Source organism: Esox lucius, chromosome 11 (assembly GCF_011004845.1).
Source record: "Esox lucius isolate fEsoLuc1 chromosome 11, fEsoLuc1.pri, whole genome shotgun sequence".
Classification (NCBI taxonomy): domain Eukaryota; kingdom Metazoa; phylum Chordata; class Actinopteri; order Esociformes; family Esocidae; genus Esox; species Esox lucius.
In genome coordinates, this window is record NC_047579.1 from 21,370,958 (window position 1) to 21,392,713 (window position 21,756).

The window sequence follows — 21,756 nt, forward strand, 5'->3', positions numbered from 1 at the left end:
CTGCCTAAGTCTCCAACCTTCTTCTTCCATATCAACCAACACACACACTCTGTTCCAGTACTGCAGGACACCTCATAATCCCCAAGTCCAAACTCAAAGGCTTTGGTGACAGGGCATTCTCAAGGGTTGCTCCTAGGCTCTGGAACTCTCTCCCCAAAACCATCTGTGACTCTGAGACTATCCCCATCTTCCAGCAACGCCTCAAGACTCATCTGTTCAGTATCGCCTACCACACCTAACACGTCAAATCACACACTCTCAATCTTCGTTGCTTTCTCATAGAATTTATTTTGTTTCTGTTTGTTTTCTGTTCCATGTCACTTTTGTGCAGCGTCTTTGGGCGCTATATAAATATAATGCATCATTATTATTATTATAGTTGCCAACGGAACCCCTTAAGGCACATGAGAAAAATATATATATGATGGGACATAAATCAAAATACTTCAAACAAAATATGGACACATAAAAGAGAGCAAAAAACATAATTCTCCTCGTTTTGGGTGAACACAAATAGCAGAGATTTGCTACATCCCATTGTTTTGCTGTGTCAATTCATTGTTGGGGCCGGTAATTTTGATGTTCTTTTAGGGGTTCAGTAGAATATAACGACGATTCGTAATTAGTCTATTTTTCGGATCAGCTAGTTGAGTCCCAATTACTTTCAACGGCTGATTCTATTTCTCTCATTTCTGGGCTACTAACTGCTGACGTATATTTTATGCGCCTGTCAAACAGCATCGACAATGATGGCAGCGGAGCAAACAAAGCAGGAACGGGAAAGCGATGATTACTCTCTTCTCCCAGTAGTTCATGATATCATAAAATGGTAAGCTTTGAATTTGGTATAGATATGTAAAATGCTGTTACGACCTGGAAAAAATTGAAGAAGTAATAGATCGATTTGTCGTTATTTGGTCCGACGCGTTGTGGGACTACACTGTTTACAGCAGTTGCATCAAGCTACTACTGCACCTGGGCTTTGCTTACGTTACGTTGTTTAAATAGCAGTAATATAGCATTTCAAATGATTGTTTTGGTTGTGTAATTTGAATTATCTGTGACAATGATTTGCTTAATATAACGTCCACATTATATCCCTCTTCGGCAAGCATGGACAAAGATAGTCAAGATGTCCATCAAGAACTAGCCAAGTTGAAGACGAGGATCCAGGATGCGCGTGAACAAATCGGAACTATGCCAGGAATTGACAAGAGCCCGTCGGAGCAGCAGCAGGAACTGGAGAAGCTGCGGGAGCAAGTCCGCACGAAGAATCAATTACTGCAGAAATACAAGAGTTTGTGTATGTTTGAGGTTCCAAAAGCGTCGTGAAGGACGCTTTCCAGTCCACATGGAAATTAACTGAACTAGTAGAGACAGACGGAAGAGAAATATATTTTTGTATTTAAAACAGGCAAATACTAAAGAACCTTCATTTGGAATCGTGGGAAATAAGCTTTCTCATATGGATATCGTTTTGGGACTCCATATCGTGCTTTGTATAATTTTCTTATCCAACCTAAAACATTCTACAGTATAAGTTAAGGACTTCTACCCCCTCTGTTATTAAAACAAACACTATTGTATTTCACAATAACAATGGCTTTTTTTTTGTCAATAATGCTGCCTTCAGGTATGATTTCAGTATTATTTACTATCCCCTTTGTCTTTTTTGTAGTTTTCTAAACAAAATATGTATACTGAACTATATTAGCAAATTATTTAAGTTAATGATTTGTGGATGCAGACTATTCAACTTGAGTTTTGCTGATTTTCCAATGCAGTTACGCCTAAAATAAGCCTGTTTATTTCTTGTTGACAGTTGCCAACTAGTCTGCTCTGTATAAGATGCAGCATGGTAACTACTTGCTCTGCTTTTAGAAATAACATTGTCTACCATGAAGAATGACAGTGTTTTTAGTGTGGTATGCCTATAGGCTGCATTATAATGTTAATGTTTACAAAAATGAAATAAGGCATAAGGGGATCTAGTAGCCTATATCTCCAATATGCCCCTATGGGGCATGGTATATAGACCATATACCACAAACCATAAGAATGAGGAACTTCTGTCAAACTGCTTACCATGGTCATCCTGATTGATGAACCATCAGGATGACCATGGTATTAGTTTCATGGTTTTGAGTATAACTGAAACTGTCTGAGGATGTGCTAATTTACTGTCATTAGTGGCACCACAGAAAGGATGACAAAGACTCAAACTTTTAAAATTGTTTATTTCCTTTTCATTCTTTTTTTATGAGATGTAAACGCTGACAAGAATAATAAATATACATTCATATTTGTTCATAAGGCAGTAACACATTCAAGTTTTTTTCCATGTAGAAAAATATCAAAATGTTAATAGTTTTGTCTTTGCAAACTGCATTCACTAGAGGCATATTTTACAGCTGTTGTTGAGCTGCGACTTAACTCTACAGTCACATCACATTTGACTGCCCTTACACCACAGGGAAATGTCTGACAGGCTGACCATGCCACGCTCCCTCAGAGCGCCCACATGCTTACGTGTTGGTGGTTTTGGCACCCCTGGCTGTCACTGATAATTGGGAGTTCTGTGTTATGCAGAGTTAGGCCATAGAGATGGAAAGAGGTGTCACCTGTATACTCCAGGAATTATTGTATTTTTTCCACCATGTGGAGCGCCACAGACCATCACCATCAATTTCAGTAAAACTCATTGACGGACAACTCCTGACCTCACGTAGTGTCATAACAAACAGGAGAAATCAGCCAAATCGCGGACACTTTCATTTACGGCGTCTATGTCAGAACCCGTTCTCAGATCTCCTTTAACCATCTTTATGGACTCTAACTCTGAATACTTGCAATAGGCCTAGCTGGTATCATCCGCAAAGCTGTGTAGGACACCTGGTAACATGTCTCCATGTGCATTGTCAAGCAAGTCCTTAGCATATGGTGCATCTGTCTTTCTCTTTTCCCTGACTGCAGCCAGTAGCTTTCTCTTTGATATACATCAAGTCACTGTGCAAGCTTGGTCGCCGCGCAAATGGTGCCACAATCCCGTATGCCTCATTGTCTTTGCATTTCTTATTTCTGAACGACTTTCTACTGCTGTTTTGCAGGACTTCGCAGTACTGTAAGGAAACTTTACGGTGAGAGTCTGGGCTCATCTCGTTGGGCAGTTTGGCCATGGTAAAAAGAGTCTGAAACATTTGGTCAACATTTGTGTTCCGTTTTGCAGAGATTTCATAGTAGGCGCATTGTTTGTCACCAGCCACCAGCTGCTCAATCTCCTCATTCTGAACTTCCCGGTTAAACTCCCGGTCACACTTGTTCCCGCAAATAACAATTGGGACATCTACATTCTCCTTGGTTTTGTTTTTGAGACAGGACTTGGTCTCATAAATTTGACGCTTCAGGCGCTGTACCTCGTAAAATGAGTCTCTGTTATCCAGACTGAACACCAGGATGAAAGCATCACCTTAGGAGAGAGAAAGGGAAACGTACATTAATTTGGCTGCTAACATAGAATACGTTCCATGCACAGTACGCATTCATATGACAACATTTATATTACGCGTGCAAGCCGGTCTGTATTTCAGTTAAGTTGTACTTTTGATATCTACATGCAAGTGTTTTATATAATACATATATTTGTTTATTACATATGTATTTAATTAATATTTCAGCTTACCAGTTAAAATAGATAGTCTCCTGATAGCAGGGAAGGGATGGTTTCCAGATGTGTCCAAAATGTCTAACTGGTATACATCTCCCCGAATGCTATACAATTTCCTGTGAAAGTCCTCGATAGTTGGTGTGTACTGGTCCTCGACTTTACCATTCAGAAACCGGGAGATGATGGCCGTTTTACCAACTTTTGTAGACCCCAGAATTACCATTCGGTGGCAGTTTTTGGCCGGGATGTTAAAGTCATTCTCAGAAGGTGACATTTTCTTGATCATGCTGGCGAGGATTGCGCACCGAAGTATGTTTGCAAATACAAGCCCCGGTTTATAGAGCTACAGTACCCTCGTTCGGAGATCTGCTATTTCGCTGAACGTGAGGTGAGCGGACTAGATTTATATAGGCAATGGCGACCACTCCTCTACGCGTCACGGGTAGTTACGCGTCAATAGAGGCTGTGCATAAGAAGGGGGTATTATCTGCGTCCGTCTACGAGACCCTCTGAATCAGAAGACAAAGGCAATAAACACTATTTCGCAAAAACATTCCTACAGTATGTTCCCAAACCATGCGTAATGGTGACATGCAATTGTGCGGTTTTTGACTTAGGCCTAACCGTATTATCGCAGAACCTCTTACTAAAATGTATTTACGTTTTCTTTTACGACACCTTGGGCATTTGCTTTTTTTATTTATTTATTAATGATGTAAATGTAATCTGCCTGACTTCTGACTCGCATTCATCAAGCATTAGGGGTTTGTATTTAAGTAATTTCTGAAACAGTAGTGCTCAAGAACATAATGTACTAATTAAGTGATTGTGTTCATGCTGATCTCTGCAGACGTTGTGCAAATGATGTACATTATTGTTAGAGCACATTTATAATTTGCGTGTTTCTCGTCCATAACATGTTTCACTGCCATCAATAAATTACCATAGTCTTCCGCCCAGTTTCTGTTTCACGTGATGTTCAGTTTTGTCCCTTGCCCCGGACACATCTGTGGAACGAAAGAGGGCGATAATGAATGACTAGAATGAAACTCAGTGCAGATCGGTGGTGTGTTGGTAACACTCCCAGGCAAAACTGATAGCTACAAATCCCAGACAAAGACCTGGGTTCAAACCTGCGTTCTCTTTTTCCACGGTTCTCCCGCATGCCTCTGCCCAATTAAAGTGAAAATACCCCCAAATGCAATATAGGAAGCTATTATAATAAGTTTCTGTTTGGTCTTTTCAAAACAACTGAATATAATGCAAACTGTAACTAACACAGATGCCAATGAAGAAAGCGTTTTGGCATGTCGGTTTCAGACTTTAATGCACAACATCACAAGAAAACAAAAGAGATATACATCGAAAACTGAACATCAAGAAAGACCTCTCGCTCTCTCATTCTTACCTCTCCCAGACTACTTGATTAATGGCTGTAACATTTGCCGCGTACATTTACGCTCCAATCAGTTTGCTTCAGATCTGAATGGTTTCTGTTTTTAAAATAGTGTAAGAAGTGTAGACTACTTTCGTTCAGAGGATCTATTGACCAAGTCATAATGTTGCCAGTAATATAATTAAACTGCACTTCTTAAATAGACAATCCCATTGAACTATAGGTTTAGATTTTAATTTACAGTGGCTAGTGGAAGTGCACACTTTAGGCTACAACCCCTGCTCAATTTTAAACTTGACATTTTAAGGAAATAACATACACTTTCTATTAATCTACACATGTAAATATAGTTGCAAAGTTACAATGACACATTGAAAAGTGACCTTAAAAGTGTTTTGTTCACAGTTATATTTTGATAGAAATCCTAAATAGGTAACAAGCTCTTGAGTTTTGCTAGTTAGCTATTGAGAGGTGCTGTAGCTTCACCAATGACGCTCTTGAATGCTAGTATTGATAGTGAAGTAACTTTAATTTACTAGACAGTGCAATGTTACAAACAGGATATATCTCAAAGTCTAAGGCACAGGTGTCCAACTGATTCCACGGAGAGCCTTTGTTTTTCCTTTCAATTGGTGCCCAAATGAGACTTAAACAACCATGGTGAGGGAAGATCCTAACTAGTTAGTGACCTAATTAATCATAGGAGTTCTATGTGAGAGTGAAAACCTGCAGACACTTGGCACTGTGGAACCGGGTTGACGCCTGTGGTCTAAGGGAAGTGTTGTATTGATATAGATTTGGTGTAGATTTACCATTTCCACCAAAACATGACAACGTTATGAGTATGGATATTGAAGACATATTTTTGTAATTTTCTCATTGTACATTTTTGTCTTTACATTTGGGTATGTGGTTAATGTAGATTGGCAGGAAAAATGGCAACAACATTTTACTGTGCAAGGGGTGTGTAGATTTTTTTTTTTTAGAAAATCATTTACTCAGGGAAAACCTAACAAAATAAAAGTATCATTATAGTTCCCATTAAATTGTCTAATGTTAGCGATGTAGTTAGGCTCAGAGAGTGTCTCATTACGTTTCAGAGTGTAACAGCTTTAAAGTATGTTCCCTGAGTTTTAAGTGCCTTAGCAGGCCAATTAAATGTCATCAACACTGACACATAACTCTACATATTCTAAGACAAAGTTGCTCTTGGAAGTAGTTATAGTGACAGTTCTCTGTTTAAACTATGTAACTCCAGTGAAAGATGTTGTTTCCCTGGGTCACAGTGTCTCTGGCTCAGAATGGTGTCACACAGTTAAGTAGGTCATCCACGGAGCAACCATAAACTATAGGATAGCAATGAAACAACATAACATAGCAATAAAAAGTGTAAACTCCATTAATAGCCAGATGGACCTTTATTGCATGACCATTATATGAGGACAAGCAAACCATTGGTTTGTTTCTCATTCAATCTATGCAGCTACACAACAATAGATTAGCAAACCTCACCACATACAATAGGCTACTTATTATTCATTACCATTTAGAAATGTAATGGGAGCAGTAACGTTAGTGATCAAATATGTTGTTTAATGTGGCAAAAGTTTATTATTGTTCCCCTGTGTTTAAGTTAGTTAAGGTTATTAGGCTATATATCTCCTTGCTAGGCTTCTTGATATCCCATTGTCAGATTTTATACATGTATTTGTTTGTCTTCAATGCAGATGCAATTTTACTTCTGGACTGAAACATTCTATTAAACACATTTGATGAAATACTGAATCAGAATGAAGTCAATGCCTCCCCTCTAATAAGGCTTGTCATTGGAATTTTGTGTTGATTGTGCAAATAGTTTTGCTTCTGAATCTATTTTAAAACCAAATCTAAAAATAAAACCATTCTGCCCCCGGCACTGTCACTACTAGCCAATTGTAGCTACTTGTGACAATGTGACTGGAAATAAACACTGTTATAATAAGGCACTGTACAATAGATGCCTCACTTTTTATAGATGCATATTTGGGTGATCATGGTTTACAACTAATACACAACTATTTCAATAAATGTACACACAGCATAAATAAAGAGACCGCAACAAATCATCAGCTATTATGGTAATAATGTACTGTATGTAATTTACATTTTAATAAATTTTACTATGTCATCTTTATAATATAATTCACTGTGAAAAATGAAGTTATTTTCAGTTTCAACCTTGAAAAATGCTGCAATTAGGTTTTTCAACAGAAAACGTTAGGTAGCTCTGAGTCTGATGTAGTTTGTTTTACAAATGAGCTAATGGTGTGGAAAATGTAAATTAGATTCAATTAGATTCTCACTTTAGTGGGGTGTTTTGTTCTGGACTCTCCCAGCCCTCAATAGCATATCTTGTTACCCCATCCAACAGAAATCTCCTGGTCCCATTATTTCTGTCGGATACTGTCTGTCTTCCTCACTCTTTTTCTCTCTCTATCTCAGAGGCTAAACAATATCAATTATATATCTATTAGATAGCTGACTAATCAGCCATGAACAATACCAATTATCGACAAAAGCCTCTACAAGTCAGCACCTCATTCACACTTTATTTTCTAGTTTGAAAACAAACAAGTCAACATGTGTAATGTCCAAGAGCAGGAAGAAAGTATGTAGCAAGTTTTACAAAACCAATATCTAACAGAGATTACGATGCCTTGTTATGTCTGGGGTCTTAGGCATAGCTACATGGTCTGTACCCTGAATGTGCATAGATGTTTGACTTATGCTTGCGCAAGCAGCGGTGGAATGCATGTACCCAGTGAGATAGCAACCATATATTGTTCTCTTGACTTCTTGGCAAACTAGTCCAAGCAGATTATCATTATTATATTATTTGTTTTGAAATATATTTTCTTTTCAAAGAGGTTAATTAACGCGAAGAAATAAACTGAGGCCGGCAGTGTTTTTTTGACCTCTTCTTTGAGTAGCATATCGTGTTCTTTTGCACTATTTTTCCCACTATGGAGTCAGTGAGATCATAGATATCACTATTAAAGACATCCACCATTTTAAAGTTTACAGGGGGGTGGGGATTTCAGCTAAATTCCTGAAGACCTGGTTTGACATGACTTTAATCACGTTATAAGGATCAGCCAATCAAGTTGAAAGACCCAGTCAGTGGACTACACTAAAAAGAGACCTCTAACCTCTTCCATAGGCCTCCTTGCATTTTCTCGTTCAACAAAAGTTCACCCTAAATCCTAACGGCAGAGAGAATGATTAAGCCATTTCGAAACTTTAATGCTTAAATTCAGCCCCAGAGTTAATTGCTTTTCAGCCATAGACATAGACTTGCTTGTGTGTTTTGGATTATTTGCTTCCAGCATGACACTGGTGAGTTTCAGATCAAGCTCACAAGTAGATTCAGCTCACTGGTGGACAGCATAGCTTTTACAATTCACACATACAGAGCAGAATGAATGGTTCCTTCAATGATGGCAGGCAAGTTTCTAATGCAGAAAAGCATCTTCCAAACATCACACCCATGCTTGACCGTTGCAATGGGGTCAGTATTGTGGTATGCAGTGTTTAGTTCTTGCCAGACATAAGGGACCCATGTTGTTTAAATCCAAACACTGCATTCCACAAAAGTGACCTCATATCAAAGGTCAAGAATGGTGGTTGAGGTCAGAGTCCTTTTTTCATCCTATCTATGCGATGCACGGACAAGCCAGGGATGACTGCGGATCAGTATGAGGCAGGATTCTTGCAGCTTGTAACAATACTTTGAAAGAATAACCATTCCCTGAGTTTATCCATTCAGTGTCTATGGACTGAACAGTGGCAAGGAAAATGCTAAATATATTTCAATGGGTATTGGTTTTATTGTTGTTTGTGAATGCTCAGCAGACACAGTGGTCCAGCGATTGTCTCTGGTTATTCCGGTTTGGGTGTTGTTCAGCATTATGTAACATATCATACAGTGAGGATTAATATTATTTTGATTCCCTGCTGATTTTGTATGTTTGCCCACTGACAAAGAAATGATCAGTCTGTTATTTTATTGGTAGGTTTATTTGAACAATGAGAGACAGAATAACAAAAAAAATCCAGAAAAAAAATGTTATACATTGATTTGCATTTTAATGAGGGAAATAAGTAATTTGGCAAATGAATAAAATATTTATATAAATATATATAATGGGAATTCCAAACAACCATTAGCTAGATGTCCAAGCCAGCTACTGTATCTGTTATCCACTGTACACATCTACCAAGGCTAAACCTATCCATCTCTCTGTCAGGCATCACTATACTAGCCTAGTCCACAAAGAAGTCAAGCATTTGTTCATTTGGTTATATTACACATCACAGTCATAATTGGCTATATGAATACATTCCAAACCAAATATTGAATTAAATTAGCGTAGTTGCCAAGCTAGCTACCTGTATCAAAGTACCTGCTAAGGCCATCGAGAGTCATAGATACATTGTTTCTGCTGTTCTAGTTTAGATGCTAGAGGGATGTAATAAACATTTAAAAAACAACAGTCAGAATCAAGGCCATATTTTATTCTTATTCTTTATGCATACTTTCCAGATTGGTCTTCCCAGTTATTGCAGGATTAATCTTCAAAAAGCAGAACACCAGAATACAGGATTGGCTTAACAATTTGAGAACCATGTGCAAAAAAACACTTAAGAGAGAAGCAAATTAGGGCCTATGACATGTGCCAATCCCTCAACCCCCCAAAACCTAGGCAAGCAGACATAAAAAAGTCTTCAGCATGTGTACAGGTGTACAGAACAAATAGACTTCTGAGTGTAATTCTGGAAGGGTTCAGACAGTAAGAAATATGATTCCTAATTCTTGCAAGCAGAGTATGGCATCAACTGAGAAATTAGCTGTTAGCACACGCATATGTATCCAGCAAGCCATCATACTGACCCCATAGCTTTTCTTCTGTGACCAACGTGCAGCCCAAAATGTAGTAATTTTGGGAACACTCCTATTTGAGACAAAAATAGGACTAGAAAATGTAATACAAAAAGTATTGATTCTCTGTGGGAAAGTAGGCCAACGACTTCCTTTAACAACTCAGATATTCTTGGAATTAAGGCGGTGTTATGCCCATGCCTCTGTCTTGGCTATTATTTAGAACATGAAAGATTATACAGATACCGTGAAAGGGATAGTATTCCTGTAATGTGACGATAGGACAATACAGCGGAACTGGATTCCAGTGAAGACACTGTCTTTGAGGACACTGTACAGACACCGACAGTGTAGGCACTTTGGAGACACTGTCTGGAATGTTCTCACCCACAGACACAGTGCTCCCAGTGCACTTAAGGACTTTTCTTCAACAGGTACAGATGCACTATATACAGTTGCAACCATTGGTACAGTGGAAATCTTATGACTAATGGGAACACCTTGTAAACTAGCCACGCCCTGTATGAAATGTTCATGTACAATTCTAAAACGTTCCTTTTCAACTTTTTTATGTAACACCTTTCCCTGCCATCATCATCATCATCATCATCTTCTTCCGCTTATCCGGGGCCGGGTCGCGGGGGCAGCAGTCTAAGCAGAGATGCCCAGACTTCCCTCTCCCCAGACACTTCCTCTAGCTCTTCCGGGGGGACACCGAGGCGTTCCCAGGCCAGCCGGGAGACATAGTCCCTCCAGCGTGTCCTAGGTCTTCCCCGGGGTCTCCTCCCGGTGGGACGGGACCGGAACACCTTCCCAGGAAGGCGTTCCGGAGGCATCCGAAACAGATGCCCAAGCCACCTCAGCTGACCCCCTTTCCCTGCCATTTAAAAAAATTAAGCTTTGATTTCTGATTGCACCACAAATGCTAAAGACAAATTATTTTTTGTTTGTTTTTTACTTATTGGTATATAAGAAAGGATAAATACTATAAACACACACACACACACACACACACACACACAGCTGACTCGGAGTTAGCCGAGTGTAAAAATGACTGTGTATATGTTTGATAGTTGAGTCACTTGTCTGGCCTCTGCAGACACTTCGTTTTGCCACTCTCATTGATATTCACATCAATAACAGTCTTCTCTGGCTCATTGACACTCTCCCTGTTTGCTTAACCTGTCCGATATTTGATCTTGGATCATTTAAACAAACACATTACAAATTCAGAATGCTTCAAGTTATAAGATTGAATGTGCACCATAAAGTGTACATTTATTCAACCTTTCACCTACAAATAAAACTGGGTTGTGCAACATATAAGACACTGCTCAAAAAATTGTGTATTGAAGAGGGCAGAAAATGTAAAAAGTATTTATTATATGTATGTTATCAGCGAAATGTGTAGATGTGCAACGAAGGCAAATGCATTACAAACAGCAATTCTACATGTGCAACGAAGGCAAATAGAGGACATTTAAGTATTAAGTATAATGTATGTTATAAGTTTGATGAATAGTTGTGCGGGTACATATGACAATTCTAAATGTGCAATTGAGGCAAATTGAAGAAGTAGGGTAGCATGTGCAACTGAAATGCAGGGATAGCAGCAATGAGGTTCCCAAGGTAGACATGTACATGTTACAACTGAAAACCTAATTATCAGACTTTGCAAGGCAGTGTCAGAATCCAGTAGTACAAATAGGGGTGGGACGATATGAGAATGTCATGCTACGATTATCATGGCCAAAATAATCCCAATTTACGATTTTATCCCAATTATAAATAATCCCAATAACAACTCTGGTTGCTAGCTCAAAACGGCTGATCAAATATTCTTCCATTACATAAATATTGTTATTGTGCATTTAAAAAGCCATTACAATAAAATAATATCAAAGAAGGTTTTTAATAATTTACTAATACTCTAATAACATGTAAATCTCTAAATATATATGGTTGCCAGCTTCATTGACAATACATTGCAGAGGATGTTTAGTGGCATTTAGAATTGCCATTTGTACTGCATTTGCCATCATTGCACATCTATACATTGCACACCTGTAAGTCACATCTGTAACATACATATACTTAATACAAGTACATTTTCTCCCCTCTTCTATTCGCACTTCTTGTTAGATGCTAACTGCATTTCGTTGTACTGTACTTGTACTTTTTCAATGACAAAGTTGAATCTAATCAAACAAAATATATATTCAGATATGCTTCACCAGTTAAATTAAAAAGGTAGTCAGAAACACTTCGGTGACTGGCAAGAGATTTTTAAAATCACTTCTCTGAGGATCAGAGGGGGAAAATAGATTTCATTTCTTACCGTTACTGTAAGAAATATCTTCATGAACGTCCATGCGCATTTTATGTGCATTATTAGCTTACGATAGGGCTATTTGATGTGTCGATTCTTCATAATAACTATTTAATTCATTATAACAGCTACCGGTTATGTTGTGCACATCATGTATTGTGCAGATCATGTAGATGGTTAATGTTATTTTGGCAGCCTTGATTGCAGCCTTTAGACGTCCTGTAATCCACAATGGGCACCTTGGTTTTCTTCGCATTTGGGCCAGGGTGTTGTCAGCGCACCATGTCATGCGACAGTCTGTGGTGCTACTTGGTGGTTTTGGATGCACCGATACATAACATCCCAGAGGTTCTCAATTGGATTCAGGTCTGGGGAAAATAAGCGCCAGTCAATGGCCTTCTTCGTTCAGGAACTGCCTACAAACTCTGGCCACGTTAGGCTGGGCATTGTCCTGCACCAGGAGAAACTCAGGACCCACTGCACCAGTGTAAGTTCTGTGTCTGAGGATTTCATCCCGGTACCTAACAGCATTCAGGAGACCGTTGGCTAGCACGTGGAGGTCTGTGCGACCCTCCAAGGATATGCCTTCCCAGACCATCACTTACACACCTCCAAATCAATCATGCTGGATGATGTTGCAGGCAGTCTTCAGACTCTTTCACATCTGTCACTTGTGCTCCTGCTCTCAACTGTGAAGAGAAAGGGGCACCAGTGGTGGACGTCCCATTTCGGGTGTTCTCTGGAAGAATGGCAATCGAGCTGCACGGTGCAGGGCTGTGAGCACAGGTCCCACTAGAGGACGTCGGGCCCTCATGCTATACCCATGGAGTCTGTTTCTGACAGGTTGGTCAGAAATATGCACACTACTTGCCCACTGGAGGTCATTTTTTAGGGCTCTGGCAGTGCTCCTCCTGTTCCTCCTTTCCTCCATATAAAGGCGCAGATTATGGTCCTGCTGCTGTGTTGATGCCCTTCTACGGCCCTGGTCAGCTCTCCTCATGTAACGGCCCGTCTCTTGGTATCTTCTCCATGATCTTGAGACTGTACTGGGAGACACACCTGCATGCCCTTGAGACTGTACTGAGATACACAGCAAACCTTCTTGTGACGGCATATAGATGTGCCATCCTGGAGGAGCTGGACTACCTTTTTTGCAACCTGAATGGGCTGCAGGTACTCCATCATGCTACCAGCAGTGACAAGGACAATAGCAAAATGCAAAACAAGTAAGAATCAGTCAGGAAGAATTAGGAAAGCGCAATTGTCTGTGGCCACCAACAGCAAAACTATTCCTGTTTTGAGGGTTGACTAGCTGTTGCCTCTCCAGTGTACCTGTTGTCACTTTCATTTGCATCAAAACAGGTGACATTGATTCACAACTGGACAGACTGAAATCCCTGGAGTTTATTTGACTTGGTGTTATACTGTGATGATTACACGTTCCATACATTTTTTTGAGCAGTGTATAACTGTCATAACTGCAAAATGTTATCTGAAGGAAAGAGGTGGTAGGGAGGAAGTAAAAACTCAATAAAACATTTTATACAAAAACGTTAAACCTTCTGTCTCGCGAACATAGTTGAAGCTTATTCCTGGACTAAAATCTCCATTGAGCTTGATTTTTATTTGTCCAGCACAAGGTTTAATCTGTATCTACAAAGACCAGCCCTAAACCTCAAAAGCCAGTTAGCTGAGCAAGCTGACAATGTCTGTCACTGAAGGATGTTCACAAGTACTTCTTCAGCCACTTATCCCACTACCGGGAGTCTCGTCCAACACTACTCACTCAGCTGCAAAGCAGATCCTTCAGTAATTTTTTCTGCTAATTCTGCCTATTTGACCCTATTAAAATCCCTCTCCTATGACTCTCACTGTCCCCTTCTGGTAAGCTCAGCCCTCCCCTCATGCTTAGTTGCTTAGTGACCCACTATGAGCTCGCAGAACTGGGGTATGGACAGCCGGGCAAAAGTGAAGGAAAACGAAACTTTCAGATGTCCTATCATCTTTTCACTCCCTCCTGGCTACCTTCCCTTCTCTATACCTTACTGAAGCTACTTTCTATTACTCCAAATTTCAGTCTTGTTCCTCCAACCCAAGGAAACTATTTTCCACTCTCTCACCTCTCCTCAACCCTTTAACTCTTCCCCCTCCATATTCCCCCCTCTGTGAGTGACTTTGTCAGACACTTTGAAAAGATGGCCTCCACACCTTATTCATTCAGCCTATTGTGTTCACCAGTCCCTCATACACCAAACTTGCCTATGGATAACTGATATTCTGCAAATAATTATGTCTGGTTGCCAGACAACCTGGCCCTCGAACATGTCCTCTTCACAAGTCCATCTACCCCCTCTACCCTTTCTCAATACACCAGATCACTTCTACACTATATCAAAAGATTCCGATCCGGCACAGATTTACTTTTTGTTTTCTTTACATGACAATATTCTGATCTAATTTGTAGACATTGTCTACACATAAAAACATACGATATATGTACAACTATAAAAAAAAAGTATACAAGGAATTCTAGGGTTAGAAGGTAGGACATGCAGGCAACAGTAACAATAACAATAATCTTTTTTTTGTTATTCAGGAAAGTACAAAGTTGGTGTTGCAATTGCAACATTGCATTGATTCCCAGTGTTGAGTTCTTTGGTGAAGAGAATAGTTCCCGACATTGTGATTGGATTTGACAGCACTAAAAACAAAGGGTTTTAGTGATGTAGGTTTAGCTTGTTTCCCGTCTTAACTAACAGTGTTGGCTAGACTAGTGCGCTTGTTGGTGAAAAAATGATATATATATATATATATATATATCTCATGACAACAAGTAATTTAGATTAGCACAAAAAAAGTGAGGATTTGCAAAATCTCCAGATGAAACGTTTTGGTTGGCCTTTACCTGATTTATTGTTGGGGATTTTGGATGAGCGTCCACTTCTAGGCCAAGTTGCTGTCATATTTTATGCTCTCCGTTTGTAAATTATTTGCGTCATAATCAAGGACAGATCTACATTCTATGCAGCTCCTGGGCACGAGTGCCTTTGGAGGCCCCCTCCACCCCTAAACTCACACAATGTTTGTACAGTCCCTGGTTGAGGAGCCCTGGTATGGTTTGTGGTGGAGCCGATGGGCCCTGGCATGGGCTGTGTGGAGTTGAGGGGCCCTGGTATGGGTTGTGGTGGAGTTGAGGAGCTCTTGTATGGGTTGTGGTGGAGTTGAGGGGCCCTGGTATGGGTTGTGGTGGAGTCCTGGTAGTCTGGAGGCACTTGATGGACTGAAGGGACACCATACGCAAGTGCTATCTACATTTTGAATTCACAGTGGACTGCCCCAGGGGCCTTGGTCCATTATGGGCCTCGGGTACCTTGTAGCCCAAGGCCCCTAATGATCAGGCCCTTGGGCCCAGACATTTTTCCTGGTCCATAATCTGGCCCTGCTCATAATGGACTGATGGAGCTCAAATATTTTTGAGATGGTTGTATAGCGTTCCCCAGACTACCCAGATTCTAAAGTTCACTCCTTTGAGTGGTTCATTTGGTACCCAATTATTTACCCACATGATTCTACTTACCTACTTGATTTTTCTAATTAAACATATTTTTGCACCTGCACTTCCATATTAATTCCATATTAATTTTGTTTTTCTGCTACACACTAGATTTTGTATAAACCGATACATAGAATTTGTAACTATAAACCTGTTATGCCAGATAAAAAAGACTGTTTTGGATTAAATAAGATTTCATGTGAAATACTAAGAAAAACTCACATACTTCAAGCAGCACTGTACTGTATATGGACGTACAATTATTTATAGTATAGAAATGGATGAAAATATTTTGTAAATGTGCACATAAAGTATAAAATTTGTTTTTGGTAACAATTGATGTAGTCTCTGTACACACTCTGTGTGCAGAGTGATGGTTTAGATAGGCTTTAAAACATCATCTACAGCTTAAACTAGTGAAAAGTATGCCCCCTGCTGACGCCCCTTTCTGTTTAAATCACGTTTCATCCAGCCCGCCATCAGGTTTCATCCTGCCCGCCATCAGGTTTAATCCAGCCCCCCATCAGGTTTCATCCTGCCCGCCATTAGGTTTCATCCGGCCCGAGATGTTCTGGGTAAAAAAAAGAAAAAACATGAAAAAACAGACACAATGTTTGCATAGTTATTATCAACTATGTGAGTAAAGTAAGAGGTTTCTCTGATATAATACATTCATTGAAGCTAGCATTATGAACTCTATCCACAGGAAGTCATGAAAACCACCAGTTGCTGCTCTAACAATCACGTTAAGCTATCTTAGCAAAAATGCTGTCGAAAAAGAGAAAGGTGGACTTGGAATGTCGTTTTAAAAAAATTAAAACGGGGAGGTACATGGCAAACCTATATGGCTTATTTGTTCACAGAAAGTGGCTGTAGTAAAGGAGAATAACATCAAACGACACATTCTGTTCAGGCTTATATGTGAATTTAACAATCAATTCACTGTCTTTACTCAACTGGAGAAGGATTTCCCACTTTTTCGCTCTCTGTTCACCATCAAGGCATCAGATGTACCAGAGGAACTCCAAATGGAGCTGATCAAACTGCACTGTAGCGCAACGTTGAGGGATACATTCACATCTGGTGGTTTGGAATCCTATCCATGTCTGACACCAAATTACTCAAAGACGGCAGCCTTTGCATCAGAGATACTTTGTATGTTTGGGGCAACATACCTATGTGAGCAGGCTTTCTCTGTAATGAACATTAACAAGTACAAACTGTGCAATTGGCTAACACACAAACATCTAAATGACGTAATGAAAATTGCAACTGCCCATAAATTGGTCCCCGATGTTGACAGGCTGGTAAAAGCCCAAAAATGTCAGGTGTCAACCAGCAAGTGAAAACATCATAGCCTCCCTACTATATCACGCTGGATTCTGTTAATGAATTCAAACACAATATGTAAGTAATGTTGTTAATAGTTGTATGAAATGCCTTATGTGGCACTTATATTAGGGAATTTGGTTCCACATCTACCTTTTGTAATTTTACATTTTGGTGATTTCATGTGCCAACATGCAATTTCTGATTGTTACAGCTATTCTTGAAAGAGATTTGGTGTTTTATAACAATGTCCTGCATTCTTTCAAATGTATAATAAATGAATAACACAGATAATAACAAACATAACATGTAAATGTTGCAGAGAAAAAGGCTTTCTGTTCAACCTGTATTTGTTGCAATTCTCACTTTGCTTCATGTAATAATACATTGTGTTTTCTTCATGTGCCAAGAATGCATTGATTGGTATCTGTAGGCCTTGATTTCAAACAATAAATCCACAAGCAGCCTAAATAACCATAGAGTCAAATATATTTTAGCAAAAAATTATCCAAATCTGGATCTGATAATAAATCTTTGGAATTTCACAACTGTCAATTCCCTTAATGAAAATGTTTATACTGAATTTATAACACTTTCAATTGGAAATTAACTTTCTGGATCTGAAATTATTAAACACTCAACATGGCTACAGGCAAAATCCAGAGAGCAATACTATCCTCTGGGCAGACAACTAAAATTGGGGGACTATGTACAACGTGTTCAGTAACTTCTAAACGGTTTATCCAATACCCTCCATTAAAAGCAAAGAGTCCACACTTTAACCCTAGAAATGTGTCACTGTCCAAATATTTCTGGAGTTTGCTGTATATTTTCTGTATAACTCAGAAAGGGGATGTGATTGACAGTCCTGTTCCTCAGAGTCCACTAACTGGAGAGTACCACACCTGTGGAGTACCTGGGCTTTATAAATACATTTGATTGATTGATTGACAATAATAAACATTTTGTAATTTCTTAATGGTGAAACCTATTCGCCTACGATTGTTGTCAGACTCACAAGACAACAGGGCTTAGTGTTGAACACAAACGTCATCAGAATCTAATGACTCAGTCAATTCTTTTTCAAAGGAAAGTAGTTACAAACCTTGCAGGCAGCCTGTGAGCTTCGTTGATGTCTGGCACATTTAGATTCTATTGACAGTTGAGAACAGAAGTGATGGCGAGGCAGAGTGATGATGACTTGGAAAATCATGTTCGGAATAATGTATTTGGGACAGGTGCGCCTGGATGAGTGATGAATACAACTGAATCTCATGTATGCCTATCTTTCGTTTAAAGCTGCTGTACAAAAACAGTTCTTCCTGTGTCGTCCATTATGGGTACTGGATTTGTAGCCTGAGGTCAAATTGACACAAATTGATCATGTGCCAGAACACCCCGATAATATCAAAATATTCAGTATTCTTTTCTTCGGTTAACCGACCAAATAAAGCATAATATAAAGAATAAAAAGGTCTATATCAAAATGTATAAAACATTTGGCTCAAGGTCCCTGATCTAGGCTTAAGTGGAGCAAGTGTTTTAGATGAGAGAACAATAGATGTAAATGTCATATTTACTTTAGAAAGCAACATGCTCTGAAATATTCACAATTACTTTCTAGGACATAAGTTGTAATAATTAAATACCATTTAAGATGGGATCCCTCATTATGTTTCATTCTCACTGTTAACAGCCTTGTTAATAATAACATATAGATTTTTGGTTTCAAACTGACAGACACATACACACACTGAAGAACAGAAAGAGAGAGACACACACACACACACACACACACACACACACAGACACACACACGCACACACACACAGCTGGCTTAATGACATGGTAGCAGGGAGTGAAAATGACTGGGTATATGTTTGATAGATGAGTCACTTGTCTGGTCGCTTCAGACACTTCATTTTGCTAGGCAATGCATTTCAGGGCAGACAAAATCACATTGATATTCACATCATTTGCGCCAGACAGCCTGCTTAGGCTACGAACTCATCTACAGCTTCTCTAAGTTTTAACATGTCAGATATTCTCTTTGATAATATGAACAAACACAACGCATAAGGTTGTATTGTCACATTAATTATTCATAATATGTTCATATTTCTACAAATGTGCAACTGGCTATTAACTGAGAGATCAGAATCTTCCAACTCGTCTTTGCTAGCAGGTTCAAAACCCCCTTAATGAAGAAAAACATTTTGCGTACCGTGACGTCGCCCGGTATGGCGCAGGCCCGGGGTTGGGGCTCGTATGCGAGCGCCTGGTGGCCGGGCCTTCCCCCATGGGGCCCGGCCGGGCTCAGCCCGAACGGGCGACGTGGGGCCGCCCTCCCGTGGGCTCACCACCCACAGGAGGGACCATGAGGGGCCGGTGCGAAGAGGATCGGGCGGCAGTCGAAGGCAGGGGCCTAGACAACCCGGTCTCTGGACACGGAAACTGGCTCTAGGGACGTGGAATGTCACCTCGCTGGCGGGGAAGGAGCCTGAGTTGGTGCGTGAGGTTGAGAGGTTCCGATTAGAGGTAATCGGGATCACCTCTACGCACGGCTTAGGCTCTGGAACCACACTCCTTGAGAGAGGGTGGACTCTTCACCACTCTGGAGTTGCCCATGGTGAGAGGCGGCGGGCTGGTGTGGGTTTGCTTATAGCTCCCCAGCTCTGCCGCCATGTGTTGGAGTTTACCCCGGTGAACGAGAGGGTCGTTTCCCTGCGCCTACGGGTCGGGGATAGGTCTCTCACTGTTGTTTGTGCCTACGGGCCGAACGGCAGTGCAGAGTACCCGACATTCTTTGAGTCTTGGAGTCTCTGGGAGGGGTGCTGGAAAGTGCTCCGACTGGGGACTCTATTGTTCTACTGGGGGACTTCAACGCCCACGTGGGCAACGACAGTGACACCTGGAGGGGCGTGATTTGGAGGAACGGCCCCCCGGATCTGAACCCGAGTGGTGTTCAATTATTGGACTTCTGTGCTAGTCACAGTTTGTCCATAACGAACACCATGTTCAAGCATAAGGGTGTCCATCAGTGCACGTGGCACCAGGACACCCTAGGCCGCAGGTCGATGATCGACTTTGTTGTCGTCTCATCTGACCTGCGGCCGTATGTCTTGGACACTCGGGTGAAGAGAGGGGCGGAGCTGTCAACTGATCACCACCTGGTGGTGAGTTGGATCCGATGGCGGGGGAGGAAGCTGGACAGACTCGGCAGGCCCAAGCGTACTGTAAGGGTCTGCTGGGAACGTCTGGCCGAGTCTCCTGTCAGAGAGATCTTTAACTCCCACCTCCGGCAGAGTTTCGACTGGATCCCGAGGGAGGTTGGAGATATTGAGTCCGAGTGGACCATGTTCTCCACCGCCATTGTCGAAGCGGCCGCTCGGAGCTGTGGCCGTAAGGTCTCCGGTGCCTGTCGAGGCGGCAATCCCCGAACCCGGTGGTGGACACCGGAAGTAAGGGATGCCGTCAAGCTGAAGAAGGAGTCCTATCAGGCCTGGTTGGCTTGTGGGACTCCTGAGGCAGCTGACGGGTACCGACAGGCCAAGCGGGCTGCAGCCCGGGTGGTTGTGGAGGCAAAAACTCGGGCCTGGGAGGAGTTCGGTGAGGCCATGGAGAAGGACTATCGGCTGGCCTCGAAGAGATTCTGGCAAACCATCCGGCGCCTCAGGAGAGGGAAACAGTGCCCTACCAACGCTGTTTACAGTAGAGGTGGGCAGCTGTTGACCTCAACTGAGGATGTCGTCGGGCGGTGGAAGGAGTACTTCGAGGATCTCCTCAATCCCGCTGACACGTCTTCCATTGAGGAAGCAGAGGATGAGGCCTCAGAGGTGGACTCGTCCATCACCCGGGCTGAAGTCACAGAGGTGGTCAAGAAACTCCTCGGTGGCAAGGCACCGGGGGTGGATGAGATCCGCCCTGAGTACCTCAAGTCTCTGGATGTTGTGGGGCTGTCTTGGTTGACACGCCTGTGCAACATCGCGTGGCGTTCGGGGACAGTGCCTCTGGGATGGCAGACCAGGGTGGTGGTCCCTCTTTTTAAGAAGGGGGACCGGAGGGTGTGTTCCAACTATAGGGGGATCACACTTCTCAGCCTCCCCGGGAAAGTCTATGCCAGGGTTCTGGAGAGGAGAATACGGCCGATAGTAGAACCTCGGATTCAGGAGGAACAGTGTGGTTTTCGTCCGGGCCGTGGAACACTGGACCAGCTCTATACCCTCTACAGGGTGTTGGAGGGTTCATGGGAGTTTGCCCAACCAATCCACATGTGTTTTGTGGATTTGGAGAAAGCATTCGACTGTGTCCCTCGCGGCATCTTGTGGAGGGTGCTTGGGGAATATGGGGTCCTGGGTCCTTTGCTAAGGGCTGTCAGGTCCCTGTACAACCGAAGCAGGAGCTTGGTCCGCATTGCCGGCAGTAAGTCAGACTTGTTCCCAGTGCATGTTGGACTCCGGCAGGGCTGCCCTTTGTCACCGGTTCTGTTCGTAATTTTTATCGACAGAATTTCTAGGCGCAGCCAGGGGCTGGAGGGTGTCAGGTTTGGGGACCACACAATTTCGTC

General features: G+C 41.5%; 2 protein-coding genes across 2 annotated transcripts; one reads left to right on the plus strand and one right to left on the minus strand.

Annotated features, from left to right (window-relative positions):
* Positions 1–706: 706 nt before the first annotated feature.
* On the plus strand, positions 707–2,308 carry med9 (mediator complex subunit 9). The gene is made up of 2 exons (XM_010873974.3): positions 707–829; positions 1,113–2,308. Exons 1-2 carry the CDS (start codon positions 747–749, stop codon positions 1,330–1,332), a joined length of 303 nt encoding a protein of 100 aa, XP_010872276.1. The 5' UTR covers positions 707–746; the 3' UTR covers positions 1,333–2,308.
* Positions 2,309–2,930: 622 nt separating this feature from the next.
* Positions 2,931–4,013, minus strand: LOC105012864 (dexamethasone-induced Ras-related protein 1). The gene is made up of 2 exons (XM_010873973.4): positions 3,680–4,013; positions 2,931–3,466 (listed from the first exon to the last, which is right to left on the minus strand). Exons 1-2 carry the CDS (start codon positions 3,948–3,950, stop codon positions 2,931–2,933), a joined length of 807 nt encoding a protein of 268 aa, XP_010872275.1. The 5' UTR covers positions 3,951–4,013.
* Positions 4,014–21,756: the final 17,743 nt, after the last annotated feature.